Source organism: Sander vitreus, chromosome 19 (assembly GCF_031162955.1).
Source record: "Sander vitreus isolate 19-12246 chromosome 19, sanVit1, whole genome shotgun sequence".
Lineage (NCBI taxonomy): Eukaryota > Metazoa > Chordata > Actinopteri > Perciformes > Percidae > Sander > Sander vitreus.
The window spans coordinates 16476601-16500124 of record NC_135873.1 but is presented as its reverse complement, the minus strand read 5'-3'; the positions used below and the strand labels follow the sequence as shown (position 1 = coordinate 16500124).

The window sequence follows — 23524 nt, the reverse complement described above, 5'->3', positions numbered from 1 at the left end:
CTCGGTTATAGCTCCTCGATGAGCTTTGATTGTACTAGTAGTTACTCATTTGTATTACTTTTAATACTTTAAGTACATTTTCCTGATGATACATACTTTTAGAGGTGCAACGATGAATCGATTAATCGATTAGTTGTCAACTATTAAATTAATCGCCAACTATTTTGATAATCGATTAATCGTTTGAGTCATTTTTTTATAAAAAAAAAAATAAGATTTCTCTGATTCCAGCTTGTTAAATGTGAATATGTTCTAGTCTCTTCTCTCCTCTGTGACAGTGAACTGAATATCTTTTGAGTTTTGGACAAAACAAGACATTTGAGGATGTCATCTTAGGCTCTGGGAAACACTGATCCACATTTTTCACCATGTTTTGACATTTTTATAGATCAAACAACTAATCGATTAATCGAGAAAATAATCGACAGATTAATCGACTATGAAAATAATCGTTAGTTGCAGCCCTACATACTTTTACTTAACACTTTTCAATGTAGGACTTTTTACTTACTAAAAGTATTTTAACAGTGTGGTATTAATACTTTACTTAAAGGTACATTGTGTAGGATTTTCTCCCATCTAGCGGTGAAATTGTATTTTGCATTCAAACGAATAATGCTCTCTAGCGCCTCGCTTTTTCAAATGCGCGTCGCAACTACGGTAGCCGTTATGTACCAAGAAGCTATAATTCCCTTTTTCGGCGACGAGGATTCCTTCTCCTGTGGCTTGGCATAAGTACGATCCTCCATTATGAACTAAAGTGCAGTGCAGGCTTTCAAATGTTGCCGGGGCGGTGACAAGCACCTCTCACTGATCTCCTTCTCCGTTTCAGCTGGTTTCAGTCACGTGACGCTGGCTCTGAACGAAAAAGCGTTGTGGATTAGCTGGACAGGTAGGCTAGTGCTCTATGTCCCTCTCAGCCATTACAGTTTTTCAAAACGGTGGAACGACATGGAAGCCTCCTTGGACTTGCCCGTCCAATGTCAATATAAATACAGATAAGAAATTCTTCGCTTACGAGGATAAGTCAGATCATTGGCAGAGGTCATTTTACACCAATGAGGACATATTTATGAATGAAGACATTGATTTTAGCTAATAAAACACAGGGTACCTTTTAAGTAAAGCATCTGAATAGTTCTTCCACCACTGCCTAGTGTCAGGGTAGAGGTTATTCAAAGGCGGTTTAATTGCTGTAGGATAATAATGAACACGGCCCGCCACAGCAGCCAACATACTTGTGAAACTATGAAACTGATGACTTTCCCATGAGCCTGGCAGAGCCACTGTGGACTCTTAGTCATGTTATCACAGGACTATGTGAGTTCAAATGCATGCAGCTAAAACTCTAGATCTTTATCAGAATAAAAAAAAAATCAAACCCAGACCAACACATTAACCCAGCAATACTTTATTTGCCATCAAAGTATGCAGAAAACCAAAGATATCCCAAACATATCTGACACAACAATAAGCTCACAATGTGTGGCTTTCTAATGGCTCCAAAAAAGGTTAAATACCAAAGAATGAAATAACAAGTCCCTTTCAGACAGAGAACAGCAGACACACTCAGTAGAAATCAAAACACCCTGCTAATAGAATTCCAGTGTACAAAAACAAGACTCCCGTCTAAAATTCCACACATTGTTCCACATGTTCATGCCTCACATTCAACATATTGGTCTTCAGTATGAACAGTGTCCTGATTAGTCATCATACATGAGTATGACAAGTCAGGGGTGTATAATACGTCTGGAATGTGTGGTGGCTTAAACAATGGAATGGTGAAATGGTGCAAACATACTGTATCGCAACAAACCGGCGAAGGTTTTCAGCGTTTTTAGATCCTATGACTTCATTGACTTTTGCCCTGGTGCCACCGCCAGCTCAAAAAACTCCACCTAGTCTATATCGACGATGTTTCATTTCCGAAATTCTGCCGTATGGCAGTCACTTTCCTCTTTCTTTGTGTTGGCGTTCTAACCTCCGGTGGATTTGTGAGGACTATGGTTAACTGCTCCTCAGATCTCTGCAGGGTAAATCCAGACAGCTAGCTAGACTATCTGTCCAATCTGAGTTTTCTGTTACACGACTAAAACAACCTTTGAACGTACACACGTTCCACCAAAACAAGTTCCTTCCAGAGGCTATTCTGCAGAGGCACCGTGGCTCCGTCCGGGGCTTAGCGCCGCCGATTGTGATTGGTTTAAAGAAATGCCAATAAACCAGAACACGTTTTTACCTTACTCCACAGCGCTGTGGAGGCAGGTCTGGCAATGAGAGACTAACATTATAGAAACATCCACATCTAATGTCAACATTTACAGAGCACATTTACGCTGCCCAGAGGATGAACCCTCTCAACATTTTTCATAAGATACTGTATCGCCAAGACTTCGAGGTAAATGTAACAGTACAGTCAGGCTCTTAGAGGGATCAACCATGGCCTTTCCTCCAACACCATTGTCTTTTTTTGCTTTAAGCAGCATTTCTGGTAATGCCTCACGGGTATTTACAGTAAATCAGTACATTAGTCTCTGTTTTCGGGTTAATGTGTGTTGAACTGTCCTCTGCAGAGAGTTACAGTGCAGTTTTAATTAGTGCATAACACACGATACCACCCTTCTTTTAAATTGAAATGACAGTGCGTGTGTGTGTGTGTAAGCAAGCTGCAGCAGAAAGTTTAAAAACCAATCTCACAATAGGCTAAATAAAAGTGAAATTTACACACATTCAATTGGCAATCAAGTGTAAATTAGTGACAGTACACCAGTATGTTAATGTGTACACACCTTTTTTTCTGTTATTACCAACCACACATTCATTTTTAGCCTATAAGCATTATAATAACATTTTATTTTACCGGTCCCATAGTTTCCTGGAAAGGAACTGATGTGTAACTGGAAATTCAATACACCGTTCCTGGAAAAGAACTATGTCATTTGGAACTAATTATTGGGCCAACAGAGACCATGCTGACTGGGTATACTTCCAATTATTGTTCTCCAGTGAATTGCTTTTCAATCCCGAGTCTTTTAGTTGGTCAAAATTGTACAACAAACAGTCAAACAATTCAACACACGTATGAAGAATAAAGTTTCCAATAACAAATGAATATTTACATTAAGATTTCAACAAATAAAATGATTCTGGAAATGAATGAATGAAATCAACTCGAAGAATTGTCTGTTTTCTCCATAATTAGCACCCGAAACAAATGATGGGCCCAGGTGACACAAGTGATGTGTTTGAGAACAGTGTCAAGACGTTGCATATTCAGGCCTGTGAAACAGGTTGTTGTAAATCGAGTAGCCTACTTTAAAAAATGTAATTGTCGTTTTGCTAGATTTGCTAAATTCTGGGATGGCATAACTCCGCCCTAAGAAATGAGTTTGGTTCTGTAATTATCAGACTACATTAGAAGGGTTAATTGTTCAACAACTCAGCTGGACCCCGTTTCCACGAGGCTCACACATTATATGTGTGCATATGAGTCATTAGCACCGATTATGTAACATACGTTACGTTGCTAGGGGTTTTGAATTACTGGACAATGAATGAAATAAGGGGACCACACTGTCGCACCACGGAGTCTATGTAACAGGTCCAAAAAAAAAAAATAGACAAAAACATTGCCAATAAATGAAGGCATCATTAAGACAAATACATTTAAATAAATCAGCCAGTGTAAAGACTACTGTATGGAGCTGGATCACACTCAATACTAAAAATAGACCAATAGATGTCAGAGTGCAAACCACTTCCTGCTAGGGAAGGTGCAGGACAACACGCAGCTGTCATCCAGTTTTGTAGTTCAGTTATAATAAAAAAAAAAACAACACAATTTGTAACCTTAAACCTATCAATATTACTTGTAATTACTGATTCATTTCCCCTAAATGTTTCTGATACTGAAGACGAAACCGAAGCGGGTAGAATAAAGAGATCGTAGTTCAAACCTCCCAGATGGGAACTTCTGTCTTCGCTTATGTAAAGGTCTGCTATTGTGGGAAGTGAACTTTCACTTTCCCTATTTTCTGTCATACCCAGAATCACATTTACAGCACATAAGTAGTTTCAGAACAAGTTTAGCTTAGCACAAAGACTGGAAGCAGTGGGGAAACTGCTAGCCTAGCTCTATCAAGAGAGAGACAAATCCCCTCTGCATGGAGCCCACAGCTGTCTGATTGACATGTTGGATCTTGTGTAGTGCACAGGTGTAGCAGTTATTGTTGGAACTACATGTTGGCCCTAACCCAACAATGGCTCCCGTTCTCTTAGGGTTAGGGTTTTTCCAAGTGACCGAAACCCAGCTGACTTTGGGGACTAGCATACTTGCTAACAAGCTACACTGTACAGCCAAAAGCACAGTATGTGGACAGTGGAACATCTGGCACCATGGGGATTAATGTGCTGCCATAAGAGCGTCCACTCTTCTGGGTCCAGGCTTTCCATCAGATGTTGGAACCTGGCTGCAGGGTGGGGGGGCATGTCATGTTGAAACCAGGGGTCGATGCATAGACTGTAGGGCCCCAACTAATGCTTATTTTCATTATCGAATAATCTTCAGAAAAATGGTGAAAATTGCGCATCGCAAGCAGATATCTTTAAATGTCTTGTTTTGTCAGTCCAAAACCCAGATATTCAGTTTAATATGATGTAAAACAGAAAAGAGGCTGGAAAGCTCCATATTTGAGAGGCTAAAAAAATTACTTTAACGATTTAACCGATTATCAAAATAGTTGGCGCCTATTTTCCTATCAAATGACTAATCCATTAGTCAACTAATGGTTGCAGCTTTAATAGACTGTAAGTGAGGCCAAAACGTCTGGCTCGCCCCCTGGTGGCTGGCTGCAGTGTAGGTCATAAGCCCCGCCCCCTCCATGTTAGCCGACAGGACATAGGCCAAACTAAAAAGTCAAAGTACACGTCAAATAAATGTTTCCCAAAGATGGTTTTCAGTCATTTAGGTAGTTATCATGCTGATTTTTGTTCACATGACAATTCTACTGATAAGTTTAGTTTTTATTAGTTCTTTGATGCTATAATAACGGGGTGAAATGCATGACTGACAGCTGAGATTGACTCGGGATTGGTCGGACGGGTGTATGGGCGGGACTTCAATACCGCCCTATCACTACTGCGCAGACTCCAAAATTAGAAGATGGCGCTGCCTGTATCCAGGAGATTTTGTGTGGGACACATGCCGTCAATCTTTATAGTCTACGGTTGGAACAGGAAAGGGCCATATAGTGCACAAGGTGGAAAAAGGACTGTTGCAAGGTCTTTCAGATGCAGCTAGGCCAGCAGTTTTTCTCGTATCTAACTGGGGTTCGATGGCAAGCAAATCTCTTTCACAAAATGTTGGACTGTTACTTTATCAAAATAAATACCAGCTACTGGATCCATCCAGCTTATTCTGTGCTCCCAGGCCTGACACACACAGGCAGGCTGGGGTTTCCTGATTATATCCTACAAGAAAACAAGAGCTGCCATAAGAAAGGAAAATACAGTCAACGCCGAGTTCCAAAAGAATCTTGTAAATGTACTAGTAACTATAAATACACAGGAATAGGAAGGCAATGGAAATAACCCGTTGAGTAAACTGGAATGAAATGGAAAAGTAAAAACCAAAACAAAATTGAAATGATAAACCAATGAAATGAACAACTGTTGTGGCTCCGCAGGGGGGCTTTTCTTTTCTTCAGGCCAGCTGTATTATCCCTCCATCACCTTCCCACTCCTCCTCCTCTCTGGCCAATCAGCGCTCCTCTGCTCCTCCTTCCATCACTGCGTCCACGGCATGTTGCCTTCAGGGCACAGGGTGGATGCTCTGGCGGCTGGACAGAGGGCCCAAACACTGATGTATGTGTCTCTGGTAAAAAAAAAAAAAAAAGCTTCCTCTCCAGGTCATCTGAGGAGAAACGGAGTGAAGATTCAATATGAAACAGGTTTTCCTTCACAGTTTTCTGTCCGAGAGTCACAATCAGTATGTGCAGGTTTCACCAAGTCAAATTTAAAGGCCCCATATCAATCACATTTTCAGGTTCATACTTGTATTTTGGGTTTCTACTAGAACATGTCTGCATGCTTTAATGTTCAAAAAACTGATTATTTTTCTCATCCTGTCTGTCTCAATATACCTGTATACCTCTGTCTGAAACACTCAGTTTTAGCTGACTGTCCCTTTAAGCCCCCCTCCCGAAAAAAGCCCAGTCTGCTCTGATTGGTCAGTGTTTCCAGGTCTTTCACATCTTGCACCGTCATTGCAGCCGGGGAATGACAGTAACGGCACTGTAGCGCCACTTTATATATATATATATATATATATATATATATTAGAGGTGGAACATGTATTCACACGAACATGTATTCGTATTGAACTGAAACGGTACGGGCGTCTATGTCCGGTACATGAATTTACACGGAGAATACACGGTATAAAAATAAATAAAACTTGCGTGCAAATGAATTAATGTAATGTGGAACTACTGTTACATACGCGTTTCTTAGGGACACCTAATCTGTAGCCCCGCCTTAGCTCTGAAGCTCCCAAGCGCCGCCTACATGTCGAGTCGGTCCAGTGAGTCCACACGAAGCAAACTAGTCCCTTCCATATACAACCAAACACGGATGTACTGTAGCTGTATCACTTCTTGCCTCGACCACAAATGGCTTCCAGGCCCATTTGCTTCACTGTTTGCTCCGCTTTTAGCTCCGCTGTTAGCGTGTGAAGCTAACGCCACAATTCGCCAACTGCTCTGTGTAACCGAAGCTGCTCTTTTAACACCCCTGCTCTGTGCATTCACATATGAGAGCAGCGCTTGTCTCCCATATCACACTACTAGCTGATTGTCTTATTTTGTTTACAAGTTCCAGATGGAGTCTGGCGATGATGTACTTATTGTTTACTGTTTACATCTTACTTTATACGCTTCAGGCTGTTGCAGCTAGCTCAGGGGAGAGACTGGATGACACTAGGTGGTACAGCCAAAAATTGCCTTCTGCATTTTTGTTATGCTTTTCCCTCCATTGTACCGAACCATATATATATATATATATATATATATATATATATATATATATATATATATATATATATATATATATATATATAGTTACATCACAACCGTACAGAAGGCCTGACGGCTCGTTTAAAGGCACAGTTCCTGAACACGGGCTGTGTGCATTTCTCTGTGGATTGAGTGTTTTGATACTTTCACAGAATGTATACAGCACCTTAATCTGTACATTTTATGATACAAAAGACACAACTCAAATGTGTAGTTAACATTGACTTGTTTAAATGAAAATCGGTTTTCTCCTTAACAATGTCCCCTCTGGGCTCCCGTAGTTCTGAATGGGCTCAGCTCTCCCCCTGCACGTTTGCCATAGAGATACACAAACAACAGGGACTAACATTAGCAAGTTCTTTTCTTAACTAGTCATTTCATTACTTGCTTAACCATAATCTCCGTTGAAATGACCGGCAGCGCGCGGTGCTCTGTACCCGGCTGAGAGTCACCTATTCTCGGATAACTGAACCACCAGCTACTGCTGACCTGACAGAGCATCAGAGCTGGTGTTGAGGAACTCTGTTGCGGCTCAACGCATCTACTAAATGCTGCTGATACGACCGAGCTGTGACGGAGGTCTGTACTTACACAACTAGCAATCGCCGCTCTGTAGCACGGAGCTCCTCCTTGATGTTTTTATTATAGCATAATTATATAATTTGTTGAGTATATATAGCATAATTATATAATTTGTTGAGTGTATATATAGCATAATTATATAATTTGTTGTGTATATATAGCATAATTATATAATTTGTTGAGTATATATATAGCATAATTATATAATTTGTTGTGTATATATAGCATAATTATATAATTTGTTGTGTATATATAGCATAATTATATAACTTGTTGTGTATATATAGCATAATTATATAATTTGTTGTGTATATATAGCATAATTATATAATTTGTGTGTATATATAGCATAATTATATAATTTGTTGAGTATATATAGCATAATTATATAATTTGTTGAATATATATAGCATAATTATATAATTTGTTGAATATATATAGCATAATTATATAATTAGTTGAATATATATAGCATAATTATATAATTTGAGTATATATAGCATAATTATATAATTAGTTGTGTATATATAGCATAATTATATAATTTGTTGTGTGTGTATATATATATATATATATATATATATAGCATAATTATATAATTTGTTGAATGTGTGTATATATATAGCATAATTATATAATTTGTTGAGTATATATATATAGCATAATTATATAATTTGTTGTGTATATATATAGCATAATTATATAATTTGTTGTGTATATATAGCATAATTATATAATCTGTTGTGTATATATAGCATAATTATATAATTTGTTGAATATATAGCATAATTATAGTGACTAGTGAAAGAAACGATACTGCCCATTGCTGCTGCACCTGTATTCACCCTCTGTATGAGACGCTCTGTAGGACCGCCTGTCTCTTAATGCCCCCCTCCCCGACAAAGCCCAGTCTGCTCTGATTGGCCGCCGTGTTTCCTGGAATCTCCGCTGCGCTCCAGTTTTGTTTCATTAGTTGAAGCTGGAGCTACTGCAACAGAGTATAAAGCAGGACTTTGTACCGTGAAAAATCACCAATAAAGGCTTCTAAACCAAATACTACACAACCAGACATGTCCCAGCAGTAAAGTGACCCGAAAATGGGGAGAAATTAACAGCATTGGCCGTTAAGATTACAGCTATGTCGCGATAGCATGCAGCTACTTAAAAGTTTGCAGCACTTTCTACCGTCACAAATCGCAGATAAAGGCTTCTGAACCAAACACTACCCAATCGGACATGTTTCAGGAGTACTGTGACCCGGAATTGGGGAGAATTTAACGACACTGGCAGCCAAGATGACATCTTTTACTGCTGTTAGCATGTAGCTACTATAGTTAGCAGTGGACCCTTTATAGAATATAGCAGCACTTTCTACAGTCAAAAAATCGCAGATAAAGGCTTTCAAACCAAATATAACATAAACAGAAAAATGTTTCAGGAGTACTGTGACCCGGAATTGGGGAGAATTTAACGACACTGGCAGCCAAGATGACATCTTTTACTGCTGTTAGCATGTAGCTACATGGGACAATGTTAACACCGCAGTAGCTTTAAAAAAAAAAAAAAAGAAAATCCAGTCCTGCCTACCTGGAGCAGATGACCAATCAAAGAAGGCCGCCTTAGAGTTGCGCAACACTTAACCGAGAGTAGAAAATACTGTTGAAACTGGAGAGTTCAGAACAGTGGAAAATCGGAATGTTTTAGCTCACGAGGATTTCTCTGAAATATGTTTACCTCATTATTTGAACTTTTGGCCACGTTTAACATGAGAATCCGACATTAGGACATTGTAGATATGACAGAAAATACGGAAAAGCATATGTCCCCTTTAAGACCTAGAACACAATACTTCAGCCAATTTAAGACTTTTTAAGGCCTAACATTTTTTGACTTTTTTAGATTTTATTAAACCCAGCAGAAACCCTGGTTTCTGAACATAACTCCAAACATCAGTGTATCAGTGCACATTTTACTCATTTGTCTTTAACTGAGCATTCTACATATGCATGTATGTGCAAACCACCTGATGAAAATAACTTGTACGTCCCCAACCCCCCTCACATTTAACACTATGCCGATTCTCTACAAAGGGGAACTGTTTGTTCATTGTCCCACAAAATTGACTCATATGACCTATGTCAAATGGGGCTGCATATCTTTCAATACTCGAGCCAATGGGACACCGGAGTAGTTTTTCAATACCTTTGTTTGAGAAATACTAACATTTTTGTCATCTTTGAGAGCGTATAATACACTGTAAAAGCCTTACCGGCTGTGTGCCTCTTGGACCGGCTCCAACACCAACACCTTACACTCTCTCTTGGCTATTTTGTCCAATGAGATGTGGCTGGGCGGCAGGTACCGGCCTCTGCCCGCTGGAGATCCTGCAGGAGGAGTGATGCTCCGATGCTCCATGGCGCTGCCGGACCTGGAGCCAGCAGAGACACTGGGTCATGCACATGATGATAGACAGGAATGTGTAGGTCTGTCTGCAAATGTCTCCCCTGTCCAGGGTTATTATATTAAACTACAACTAAAGCTAAAACTAAAAAAGCAGTGAATATATTTTTAGTTAACTGAAACTAAACTTAAACCTTCAAGAAAAACTAATACTAAAGTCGGACACTAAAGTAGCACAAAGATTAAAACATCATGGCTATTCCTATACCGTTCTTCAACCCTGTATGTGTAGCTACTAGGGCTGGGTCAAAATAAGCGATTCTCCAAATAAAATGGATCTTAGTTTGAGTGATCTGATATTGATTAATAAAATCCATAAATGAACCTTGTAATCTATGCCTTTTCACCTTAAATGTATGTAAAAAATACTTTAAACAAAGTTTTTGGGGGTAAATTGTAAATGTAAACATTAACATCAAATCAATTCGGAAAACCATTGGCGATACCCAGCCCTAGTAGCTACATACTTCCGAGACTTTTTTTGACCTAAAAACTCTTAAAACTAAAAACTCTAGAACTATTATAACCTTGCTCCTATCCTGTATGTTGTCCCTTAACATAATCTGTAAAGTGGTGCATTTACACACACAGATAAAGCTGGCTCTGAGTCTAAACAGAAAGCTACTGAAAGCAGCGTGGTGCTGCTGCAGGCTGACCCTGTGTACCTGACGTGGTGAGCCCTGGGCTGCGGCTGGTGGGAGAAGCTCTGAGAGCGGCCCAGGTTCTGTCTGTCCAGCAGCTCTCTGACTGACGATGGACAGTTCCTCATCGGGGATCCAACCTCCACGGGGGGGGTGGACACCGAGGCTGTGAACTGCAGCTTCAGCTTCATGTGCTGGCTCAACTACGGAGTTATCATAGAGCAGGAAAGAGATGGGAGAGTATGTACTTTGAGCATTACTGTGTATTACTGTTTTAATGTATCTGCAGAAGCATGCAGTACCTCAAAGAGTCCAGTCCTGAGGATCTGGAAGGCCACGGTGAAGGAGAGGGTGGAGCCCTTCCTACACTGGCCCAGGTTGTTGAGAGGCGACTGGCACACCACTGCCGGGTGGGCCCTGGGATCCTGCTGGCCTCCTCTATCAGCTGATGGATGAATAGATGGATGGATAGATGGATGGATGGGTGGTGGTAGGGGCCAGGTGGTAGGGGTAGGGAGGTAAAAATAGAAAATGGGATGATTAAAGACATTGTATAGTAATATTCATGTTGGGCTGACCACTCTTTGTAACACTAATACTGTGCAAATCCACACATTCCAATCACTTCCTGGGGTGTCACCATTATCCAAATCCACGATTCGATTCATTTTCCAGTTTAACCCTTGTGTTGTCTTCCTGTCAACCTTGACGTTTGACGTTTTTGACGCCGTCAATGTCGACGTTTATTAAAAACGGGTCAATTTGACCCGAAGTCAACACAAGGGTGAAACATTTGTTTTCCAACAGGGACGTTAATGCCACAATAAGAGCCACTAGATGACAGGAGGGTATTTTGCAACAATTGAATGCACCATTAGTTTAACAAGGTGCACCTGAAGGCACCATGGAGTCCCGTCAGAGCCCACATGCTTTATCTTTGTTCTTAGTTTCCATAACTCAGTCACGGGGCAAGGCAAAAGAAATGTCTCCGTTATCTCCGACTCCTGCAGTGGCCATGGTGTCTGGGAAAGTGCAGCTGCAGGCTACCGCTAAGCTAACATTACCCTGTGTCTTTAGCTGCATGCTATCAGCCGGTAAGCTACGCTGTGTCTGGTGTTGTTGTTTTTTCCCTCCGGATGTGCACGAGTAGAATGTAAAGTAAGTAAATGTGTTTCTGATGAAATGTCTTTTACACAGGAGTCACATGAGTTAGTGGCAGGCACTGTGAACAGATGTTGACTCTAGAAATGAGTCACACAACACTAAATGTAATCTGATCTACCTGTCAGAGTGACGAATAGTTTTCTGTAACTCAACACTGACTTTACATTGCATTTAGCTCTTTTTTTTTTTCCTCTCTCTCTTTTCATGCCCCGTGTTGCTGCTAACACACCCATTGCTGGCAGCGTTGGAGGTGAATCAGTATTGAATCAGTATTACTGAGGGGGTCAACTCTAAATCACGAGGTCCCCTGGTATTACTAGTCCCTAGGCATGGGCCGGTTTCACGGTATTGCAGCTACTGCTTTAAAATGTATTATTTCGAAATGTCTGGGTAAACACACTGTACACTGGCAGGGATAGGGATTTCTAAACTGAACTTTCTGCCCTTGAAAACTCATAAAAAAAAAAAAAAACAGCTCATACAGCGGGAACGGTATGCTGGCGGTATACCTTGAAACTGGTAGCCGGCCCATGTCTACTAATCCCCTATGAATACGGCGTAGGAGGTTAGAAAGGGAGACTGTGTGATGGTCCAGCCTGCTACTCACCGTCAGAGTTCCAGATCAGACGGACGGCCAGGAAGTCCTGCAAGTTGTTGAGCAAGGTGTATTTTACCCAGAAGTGCTCCAGAGGCCTGACAGCACGAGGACAGGAAGCTGTCATCACCAGCCGAGGACGATCCAAGCGGATACTGGGCAGCGCGTAACAACTAGAGATGTATCTGGAGGGAAGGCAAACTAGCATTTTAATTTCCTTTTAGTATAGACCTTTTTTTTAACGGCAGACATTTTGACTCGTCATCATGGGCGTAAATTGCATCTAACAGTTCTCAAGAGCAATTTTTCAAGGGGAAATACTTAGTACAGCTAAAATTGTACCTGTATAGGACATGTATACCCAGAGGAAATCCTTACTACTATTATTAGTGTAGCATGTACTACTTAAAGGGGACCGGTGTTTTAACCACAATCTTTTTTCTAATCTTAACTAGGCATTTTACTGTCTAAACTTAACCGTCGCCGCTGCAGGACAGTCCCATTTTGTCGACTAAACTCAACTGTAACGTCCGCTGAAAAGACTGTGGGCCAGATGTGCGTACATTTGCGAATGTAGCGTTATCAGCGCCATGGCCAACCCACAGAAAGCGCACGCTGTGATACTTCAGTTTACGTTGTATTTACCAAACCTGCAGTTCATGGGGTACTCCGCGCCTTTCTCCGCCCACTATACCGTAAATTGCGCTGTAGCAAAGCGTTAAGTACTGTTGCTATGATACGGCTGAGTGCAGACTGCCATAGTCCCACTGCTGATGCTATGACTGTTTGAAATGATCCTGATGCCAATATTTGTAATGTAGCGAGGAGTTTAACAACTGCTGGAATGGAATGTGAACACTGAGTCGGAGATTCGATGTCATCTTTGATTTCTTCCAGTAACTGTAATGTTGCATGGCTGAATGATTTTGTGTTTACTCAACTGAAAAAGTGTGATCCTTGTGGCAAAAATCCTTTCAGCTTGTCTCCTTGGCCTACGTCTTCGTCTTGCTCGGACTACTGCTGCCATTTCCCCAGGAGCCATATGCGAGGAAACCCGCTTCCTGGTTTACGCCTGCTTTTAAGGAGGCGGAGATTTTCACCGCAAAATAGAGGCGCGCTTTCACGGGCGGTTTTTATACATACCGCGGAATACATCATTAGACACACTTTACGCTTCCCCTCCCATCTCTTTATGGGAAACTCCCACTGTCCCCTTGACCCTCTCGCAAAGGCATATGCATGACACGGAAAAGCGTATTGAAAATCGTGTGTATTGTGATTCTTTTTTTTTTTTTTTGTCTTTTTTGTGGAAGAAAACAACTAGTTTTTAGAAATGTCTCGTGATATATTGTCTCTAGAAGTGTATTATTCAACTTTTGTTTTTGTTAAAGAAGGAAAAGACTATAATACTTCTAGAATCACAATATAAATCGTATCCGCACCCATGAATCGTGAACGACTCGAATTGGGACAAAATCATATCGTCCCAGCCCTATTATTTAATACTGATATTTTTATTTTTTCGGGCGGGACAAACCCTCGATCCCTCCGCGATTTCCGCTTATGCTTGCTTAAAAGCCTAAGCGCAGCAAATATTGTTAGCGATGGCTCAGTTGCATGCACTCTGGAACTAGCTCACCAAAATGGAGTACAGTCATTTTAATCATATCAGTTATGATCACTTATCACTTGCACCTGTGTTCTTTTCCTGCTTTGACATGTTCGTTAAATGAATGTGTCACCCTTTAATCCTAAAAATGATCATTTTACTACATTGTTTTCACAGAACTCTTACTGCACGACAGTCTTGTAAAAACCTGCAACCTAAAAGTGGCTGCATTCCAAGTAGTACAGTCACTTACCTTGTTAGAGGCAGTGTTGGAGTGTACCATTGTAACACAGCCACCAACGGGACTTCCAAACCCTACAGAAATATATGCAATACATGTATTAGTTCATGTGAAAAACTAAAATTATTAAAAACACATGAGCGGGCCACGCTGTTGCCCTGGGTCCTCTTGTTCTGACTCAATCCCACACACAAACCGTCCTGCTGACACAAATACTCACTAGAGCAGCCAATTTGGATTAATCCGCTGCTGAAAATAGTCCCCAGCATGCCACATTCGCTTGTAATATTTGTAAAAAAAAAACCTACAATGTCCGGATGTAGAATAAAAAAATAAATAAAAATTAAACTATATGTTTGTGAGCTGTTTTTTTTGTTGGTTTTTTTGTGAAGCTACTGTGTAACAAAAAGGTGATATATAGAGTAAACAATACATATACATACACAAACATAATTACAGTCACAGACAATATATAAAGTAGTCAATGTAAATGTTGGTGTGATTGAAGATTGAATGTACAAATTGTAAAAATACATTTAAAAAAAAGGTCCTACATTATGCTCATTTTCCGGTTCATACTTGTATTTTGGGTTTCTACTAGAAAAGAAAATGGATGAGATGTTGACCTCATTGAGACGATTTAATAAAATAAAGGAAATGAAGGAAGCTGCCTCCGTCGTGTCTCCTCACCTCACTGGAGTCCTCCTCTGCTGTGTCCTGTAGCTGCAGCTGGAACAGGAAGTTCTGCTCCTCCAGGGCGCTGAGCATGCTGGGTAAACGCGATGACTCGCTGTCCATCCGATAGAATGAAGCCACTGTGACCTCAGCTGATTGGTGGCTTTAGTGTGAAGTGGAAACAGGTGTTTGTGAGGAGTCTTTAAAGGGTAACTACCATTTTTTTTTTTCAACCTGGACCCTATTCTCCTATGTGTTTGTGTCTAAGTGACTGATGGGAACAACAATCTTTGACATTGGTCCAGTATTAAGTGAGATCGCTGCAGTCGGCAGTGGTGAAACAAGCTCCAATGTAAGTTAATAGGGCAATTGTCCAGCTTGTATTTACCTTCACAAAAGTGCTTGTTTTACCACTAACAGGCTCAGATTAATATTCTAAGTGTCTGACAACATTATGGAAAGGATCCCTACAGATATAGGCCTTTTTAAAACCTCTTTAAGACCTTTCTGTTTAACCAGAAACAGCTCTGAGGTCGCTAACACTAAACCCACCAGACTCCATTTAAAAAACAATACTTTTAGCGTGTATAGAGCCAACATATTTTCACATTTAAATCGGTAAACTATGTGTATACTTCAACCAAAACTAGAGTTGTGATGAGTGGAAAGACGACCCAAAACTGCTTTTCATAATTTTATTTAATTTCTGTCGACTTTGTATGAAATGTATTTTATGATGCTAATGATGCAATTTTGTGGATGTTTCTATGTTTAAAAAAAGGATCTTACTCTTTAACAGAGAGGTCGACCTCCTTAGAAATCCTTTCCATAATGTTGTCAGACACTTAGAATATTAATCTGAGGCTGTCAGTGGTAAAACAAGCACTTTTGTGAAGGTAAATACAAGCTGGACAACTTACAATTTCCAAGATTGTTGTTCCCATCAGTCACTAAGACACAAAAACATAGGAAAATAGGGTCCAGGTTGAAAAAAAATAGTAAAATGTACCCTTGTGGCATTTCATTATTATAAAACCCCTTCGTCTCTCAGTTCATGACTTTTCCTAAAATGTGTTTATTAATCATCTAGTGAGTTATGGGGGATGTGGTATAAAAAGAAAATGAAAATATGATAATTTATACCTAAAACCGCCAGCAGGTAGTTTTTACTCCCACATAAAAAGCGCTGCATATTGCTGCTCTCAGCATTCACAACACGGCCGGTTGCCTAGCAACACGTGTTATTTAAACATCTTTTGACAGGGCAGCTGACACATCACAAGCTAGATTTGGACATAAGTGAGGAGGTCATATAGCAGTTTCTAAACTAGCTAAACTAATTACAAATATTTAATATTTCTTCTTTAGTGTCGGCTCAACCATTACAGGACAGAACTGTGTACTGTGTATTTGTTCTGTAAAGGCCATAAACTGACTCTTATATTATATATTATAGTTACTTTGTCAAGTCGTGCTTATTGTAAAAAAAAAAATAGATAAAAATGAATAACTTCACTGCTTCAAGAAATGGCATATTTGCGAGTGCTGATGCTTTTTCGGCAGTGGGTAAATATTACCCGCTGGGTGGTTTTAGGACTAAATGGAATGTTGGCCTTTCTAGTGTTGAAGAACCCACACAGTTCCTGATGGAGTACTCCTTTAAAATGAAACCGCGTAGGCTGTAGTTTCTAGCACTGCAGTGACAGCAGAATGTGGGAATGTTCAGTAATGTATAAACATTGGGCATCAGCCCAGCTGGTTATTTGTGTGTGTATACAGTACACAGACTAACAGCTCCCCCGCTCCTGGACAGAGAGTATACAGTACATTACAGTGGTCTTACCAGACGTTGTCGACTATGAGAACTGAACCATCTGGCATCATGGGGAGGTAGGACAGGTTATAGTTAGGAAGGATCTTCACATCTCTGACACACACCTCATCCTGAGAGCTGCAGTTCAACACTGAGGACAGAGGGGGGGGTATGAGTATTGATGGTAATTGTCAATTTAATGTTCAAAAAAACAATGTTTTTCTGATAATAAAGAGGCGTGGTTTACCTCATAGGCTGTGTATTTAGGTTACTACATTATCTGGGTCATATAACCCAAAAGACGTATCCTGAGATTCATGCAAAAACTTTAAATTGTCTGAAAAAGTAATACATACTTTTTTCTTTTCTTTTTTTTTTTTTACTGAAAGAGACAATTATATTGTTAATCGCAATTACATCTGAAACAATTATTGTACAGTAACATTTGGAATCGTTACAGCACTGTGTGTGTGTGTGTGTGTGTGTGTGTGTGTGTGTGTGTGTGTGTTTTTTTTTGCTGGTCTACCTTTAAGGACAGTCAGGTGTTTTCCAGAGACAGCCATGTGCTGAAACTGGACACTGGGAGGTGGGAGAACATGCATGGTGGTGCTGACTGGGAATGGAAACAAGACACACACGCGCACACACACACACACACACACGCACACACACGCGCACACACACACACACGCGCACACACACGCGCACACACACGCACACACACACACAGTTAAAACCAGGCACTTTACATGGGATTTTGTAAGCCATTCCCCAGAATTCTGTAGTCCTAAAACCAGAGCCCTTTCCCATTTCCCGAATTGTACATCCCTGATTCCTCTCCTTGCGTCTTAGTCCCGCCCACAGGAGATTGGAGTCGAGGCAGAGACTTGAGGAGAGAGGAGTTGAGGCAACGGGCGTTAAACAAACATCAGACATCTTTGCCTCAGAGCCGCCGTTTAAAAGTGACTAGGGCTGCACAATTAATCGCAATTTTATCGAAATCGCAATATGAACTAGTGCAACATCCAAATCGCAGGGGGGGCAATATTTGTTAAAGGCCAAATATGTGTCAAACCGTTCTAAATAAAGTATTGTGGTGCTGCAGAGATGTCCTGGGCCTACAAATCCTATCCTACAGCCTCAAGAAAACATCTTTCTTTGGTACAGATCCTCGCAAAAAAAAATCACACATCAATAGTTTTTTGTTTTGTTTTTGTTTTTTATATTTTTCAATGAAAATTATCATTCCCTCCAATATCGTGAATCATATCGCAATGTCAAAATAATCGCAATTAGATATGTTCCTAATATCGTGCAGCCCTAAAAGTGAGGTCAAGTAAATACGACGTGCGGCACAGCTGCATCGGCTGTTGATAGTTTTGACACACGCTGTACTTTAGGAACTCTGTCAGAGGAGCAGGAATGTTTATGACAACATGTGGCACAGTGAATCCTTAGAATTAAAGCCTGATACATGCTTCTGCGTAAGTGGCCTGAAGTTTATACGTGTGCGTTGGTGTGTGCGTCGATCTCGAACAGCAGGGCCGGCATGAGAAACAGAGTGAGTGTACCCTGTGCCTTGAAGGTGTTGAGGTCCTGCCTGAAGGTGTGTATTGGACTCCGGAGCTGCAGGAGAGTCAGGTAGCCATGTTCCCTCACCTCCGCCTTCTCATCCTCCGGCCTCCACACTGTCACTGCGATCTGACAGCACAGACAGGCAGACAAAAAAAAAAAAAGTCTGGGTGATCATTTTGCTAAATTTGTCTTCCTAATAAGTCAGCCTCATGTGGAGGTTTCTGACCGGTCTAATGTGCAACATCGCCCCCAACTGTCTCACACAAACCACAGACGTCAAAGTAGAGCTGCAAAGATTCATCCATTAGTTGTCAAATATTCAATTAATCACCAACTATTTTGATAATCGGTTAATCAGTTTGAGTAATTTTTTACGAAAAATAAATAATTCTCTGATGTCAGCTTGTTAAATGTGAATATGTTCTAGTTCTCTTCTCTCCTCTGTGACAGTAAACTGGATATCTTTGAGTTGTGGACGTCTTCTTGGGCTTTTGGGAAACACAGATCCACATTTTTCACCATTTTCTGACATTTTATAGACCAAACAACTAATCGGTTAATCGAGAAAAAATAATTTTGTCTCGCAGTACGATTCTGTCATACCACCCGGCCCTATTTGTCTGAATGCAGATGTGTCTGACCTTGGCTTTAAGTGTGTTGACTGGCAGCTTGTCCAACGAGACGGTGAGACGGAAGACAACCTGGTCGTCCAACACCAGAGCAGCCTGCAGGAGGACAAGCAGACATCGGACAAGATGTTAGAGGTTAAAGACAGATACTCTGTTTGGATGACAATATGGGAAATAAAGTTGCTCATTAACAAGCAGGTATACACCTTACAATTACTGTCATCTTTGGTGAATGTACTACTAGTCTCCCATTGCCAGACCTTCCTCCACAGCGGTGCACAGGAGGGTCTGGCTAGTCCACACAGCATCTCGGGATGGAAGAGAAACATGCTCTGGTTTACTGGAATTTCTTTAAACCAAGCACGTGTACGTTCAAAGGTTGTTTTAGTCGTGCGAGAGAAAACTCAGATTGGACAGATAGTCTAGCTAGCTGTCTGGATTTACCCTGCAGAGATCTGAGGAGCAGTTAACCATAGTCCTCACAAATCCACCGGAGGTTAGAACGCCAACACAAAGAAAGAGGGAGGGGACGGACATTCGGTCAGAAAAAAGGGACATTCTGCGGAATTTCCGGCAGCACCGGAACAATCCCGGAAGTGGAAGGTTGTGGATAAAGACTAGTCCAGGGGCGTCAAACTCAATTTCACTAAGGGCCTCACTGAAAAATGAGAATCACATCAAGGGCCAGACATGTTTAGTTTATTGACATGCTTTTATTTCATCGAAAAAGTCAAATATTTTTGACTGTTTTATTGCGTGTCTCATACAGTCTTCTCACTTACAGTTTGGTCGACATAAAGCCTTAAAAAAGTCAGCGAAAATGTTCCTCAGCCATCGCAGAATTCAAATCAAGCAAAACAATGAATACAATTATAAAAGCAGCGACCACACGGCCGCCTCACAACAACCTGTTTCACAGGCCTGAATATGTAAACTCTCTGCTTCTGTGGGAATTTTTGAGTCACGAAGTCAGCAAATCTGCCAAATTCTGTTCTGAATGTCGCGTGATTGTAGCCTGGTCCTACCAGACTCTGGTACATTTCATTTGTACAGAGAGTCTGGCCACTCTTACCTTCCTTGAAGGCGGGTACTCTTGTTGAAGTTAAAAACTATTGGATCTGCCCAGAGCCACTCTGGTAGGACCAGGCTAACAAGAGGGGAGACGACAACAACTATCGGCTTAGCACTGCTAGCGTTAGCCTTAGCCAACTAACCACTAACGGAGCGAGCTGGAAAATCAAACTGTTCCCGAACCGCGTGGGGGAGGAGGGCCACATCATCATGGCCACCAACACAACTCAGCACAGATTGTTCTTGCTCGGGCTTTAACTTCTGGATATTCTGCTGCGTTGCCACAACGGACCGAGTGGCTTCGCTCGCATCTTTCTCCGCCGCCGTTACGGAACTACAACTCAAACTAGCGCGCGACCTCAACGTCATCGTTCTCAGCCACTCCCTCTGTTCACTGACTGGACCGCCATAATATTTGGCCGGCAAAAACCCAAGGATATACCGCAAACCCAGACGGAGTACTGAAGGGAAATGAAAATTGAGCGGAAGTACGTAGTTCCCAATTTATTGTGAACCAAAATTGATATGCTGGCCGGATCCAAATTTGTGAGGGGCCGTGTTTGGCAACAGTTTGGTTGACAGCCAAAACTGAGGTTCTGTAGCTGTACCCAGCCATGCACAGAGCTGTGCAGTCCCTGTTGCCAGCAGCAGAGTGTAACGCTGCTGCAGCCTGTCAGCGTCATCCGTGATGTCTTCAGTAGCTGGAGATGTGAAGCTGGTTTAAAGCCCCTGAAGACATGACTGCACTGTCGAGTCTGGACACATCTGGAGCACAAAGACTGCTGCAACAGGCAGCAACAAAGGCCGCTTTGCCTCAGAGAGAATCACATCAAACTGAAGAATAAAGGTCAGCGTAGAAAGGAAGTGTATAAGTGGTTTGGTTTCTCCTCCACCCAGGAAATAGATAAAGGTTACTTCCTATTACACTGAAGGTAGGTCAGTGTAGTGGTTTGGTATAAAGTCAAAATGTCCTCCAACACATTTACTAGGGGTGGGGAAAATAATCTAAAATCATATGTATTGTGATATTTTTGCAACGGTTTTGAAAACCGATTCTTTTCCCTAGAATCTCTTTTTAACCCATGTTTGACCAAAATATTTCTGTTTATATGTACATCATATCCGTTTCCAGGGAAACGGTGTGAAAGCTTTTTACAAATGAAATAATAATGTGATGTGCATTCTTCTTAGGAAACTATTTGTTTTTATCGAATCGCAATACTTCTAAAATCACAGTAAATGAAAATCGCAATACAAATCCGGCATCCATGTATCGTGAAAGAAATGAATCGGGCCAAAAGCATATCGTCCCTGCGCTAACATTTACAAGTAGGGCTGGGTCCCGATGTCAATACTTTTTAGGCACCGGCCGGATTGGCTCTGAAGTATCGAGTATCGAAAAATGCCTCAATATATGCCGTCAAGAGCACGACAAACCTGTAGGTGGCAGTGTAACGAGAAGCTCGAGCCCACGTTAGCCAATCAGAATCCCGAAAATGGCAACAACAGCAACCAATCACTTCCTCTCTCTTCTCTTCCTCACTTCCTCGGCTGCCTAAACCTCCGTTTGTCTCAGTTTACATGCAAACGTACAAACAAAGTTTTTCAAAATCTCCACTCTGGCCGGAGTTTTTAGACAGAATCGTTTCCAGAGGCGAATTCTCCGTTTGCGTGTAAACGAAGGGAACAAACGAAGGGAAATGTCTCCGTTTTTCAAAAATAACCATGTACATGTAAAAGGGGTATTGGTGTGTAACGTAGAGTTTTTCCTGCGTGTCTCTACGACGTATGACGTTAGACAGCCAATCACAGAATTATTAGATCTTGGTAGAAACATGCTGCATGCTGATTGGCTCAACGACGCTGATGAGATTTACTCCTTAGGTATTGAAATTAGGCGAGGCATTTTTCGATACTCGATACTTCAGAGCCAATCCGGCCGGTGCCTAAAAAGTGTAAACACGGAAACCGGTATCAAAGTCACATTATGAACATTTTTGAACAATACCCAGCCCTATTTACAAGTCATTGTTTTGCCCTAATACAGGCTGTAGGCTATTAGATAGTAAAGAGCAAATGGCTTTCCCTACCCCCTTTCCTTACCTAACATTTCTTAATTACTCGAACTTTATCCTTCTTACCTTCACCGGTTCCCTCCCAGACTGCCGCCCATCCCTGGACGAGCTGTTGTGAATGAGATGCGGGCTACACTGTATGAAAGTCCGGTTACTGTCCGGCGGCTTTTTCCCTCCAGACTTCCTCTCTTCGGGCTCCTCTTCCCCGTCGTCCTTGCTGCAGGTGCTGTGGATATCGGCTTGGTACTCGCTGGGTCGCTGCTGCCGGCTTTCGGCGACGCACACACTGGCCAGAGCAGACAGAGAACCCGCCAGGTCCTTCCAAGGTAAACCGCCGGAGCTGTCGTCCCTCCCCACCGCTGTGTTCCGAGACCGCAGGACCAGCAGGAACTGGACTATCTCCCCCAGGTAGACGTGCTTTCGCCGCGGAAGAGTTGTGTACTCCGCCGGGTCTGAGAAACTCGATATTGGAGCGGCGGGAAAATACATGAAATACTCGCATTGTGACTCCATCATTACAAGTATAAAGTAACTGGGTTAACATACGCTGTTGTGTTAACCATTTGCTGCAGTGTAAACAAAGCGAGCCTGAAGTGCCACGGTCTTTTCATGTATAGAAAAAAAAAAGAAGAAAAAAGTCTAGTGTGTCAAAAAACTGTCGAATACTTTGACTACCGTAAACAAGATAATTAAAGTAACGTCCAAACCATTGATATCCATCTTCGCCGCTTCCGTTTAGCAATACAAACAACAGGACGGCTAATCCAAACAGAGCTTTCTCTAGACCGAACTAATCAATCACCAGAAGGCAGAACACAGAGCAGCCGAGACGGACAATGTCCTACTCCACGACTAAACCAATTGATTACATTGATAAATTACATATACACATATACATATTGAATAACTGAAACAACACGCAAATACAGTCAAACCAGGGCTTAATTGTTTTACCAGTGGTGAAATTACAAAAGTAGGAATATTGCAATGTAAAAAATCATTCAACTTCTGCATTCAAAATTCTACCGAAGAAAAAGTATAGAAGTATAATCAGCCAAATGTGCTCAAATGTAAAAGTGGCCATTGTGAGCAATGCATGTGTTATAGTTTTATTGTGCATATTATATCCTGAGTTCATTATGACTGATGCATAATGTCTAAGCAGAGTTTAATGTTGCGGTTGAGCTGAGTGGAGCTAATAATATGTATTATCCAATTATATATAATTATACAACAGTTGATGAACTTTTGGGCAGTTTAATCTGTAACAGGGCAACATATTCTAAGAGCTGATCATGTTAAATTTGTAAAATCTGAATCT

At 41.3% G+C, this 23524-nt stretch overlaps 1 protein-coding gene across 1 annotated transcript; it reads right to left on the bottom strand.

The window, feature by feature from the left end:
- Window positions 1–3827: 3827 nt before the first annotated feature.
- On the bottom strand, window positions 3828–22986 carry trappc14 (trafficking protein particle complex subunit 14). The gene is made up of 12 exons (XM_078276555.1): window positions 22270–22986; window positions 19070–19153; window positions 18425–18554; window positions 17380–17466; window positions 16884–17004; window positions 15056–15203; window positions 14378–14439; window positions 12528–12700; window positions 11059–11201; window positions 10781–10959; window positions 9925–10083; window positions 3828–5914 (listed from the first exon to the last, which is right to left on the bottom strand). Exons 1-12 carry the CDS (start codon window positions 22717–22719, stop codon window positions 5911–5913), a joined length of 1740 nt encoding a protein of 579 aa, XP_078132681.1. The 5' UTR covers window positions 22720–22986; the 3' UTR covers window positions 3828–5910.
- Window positions 22987–23524: the final 538 nt, after the last annotated feature.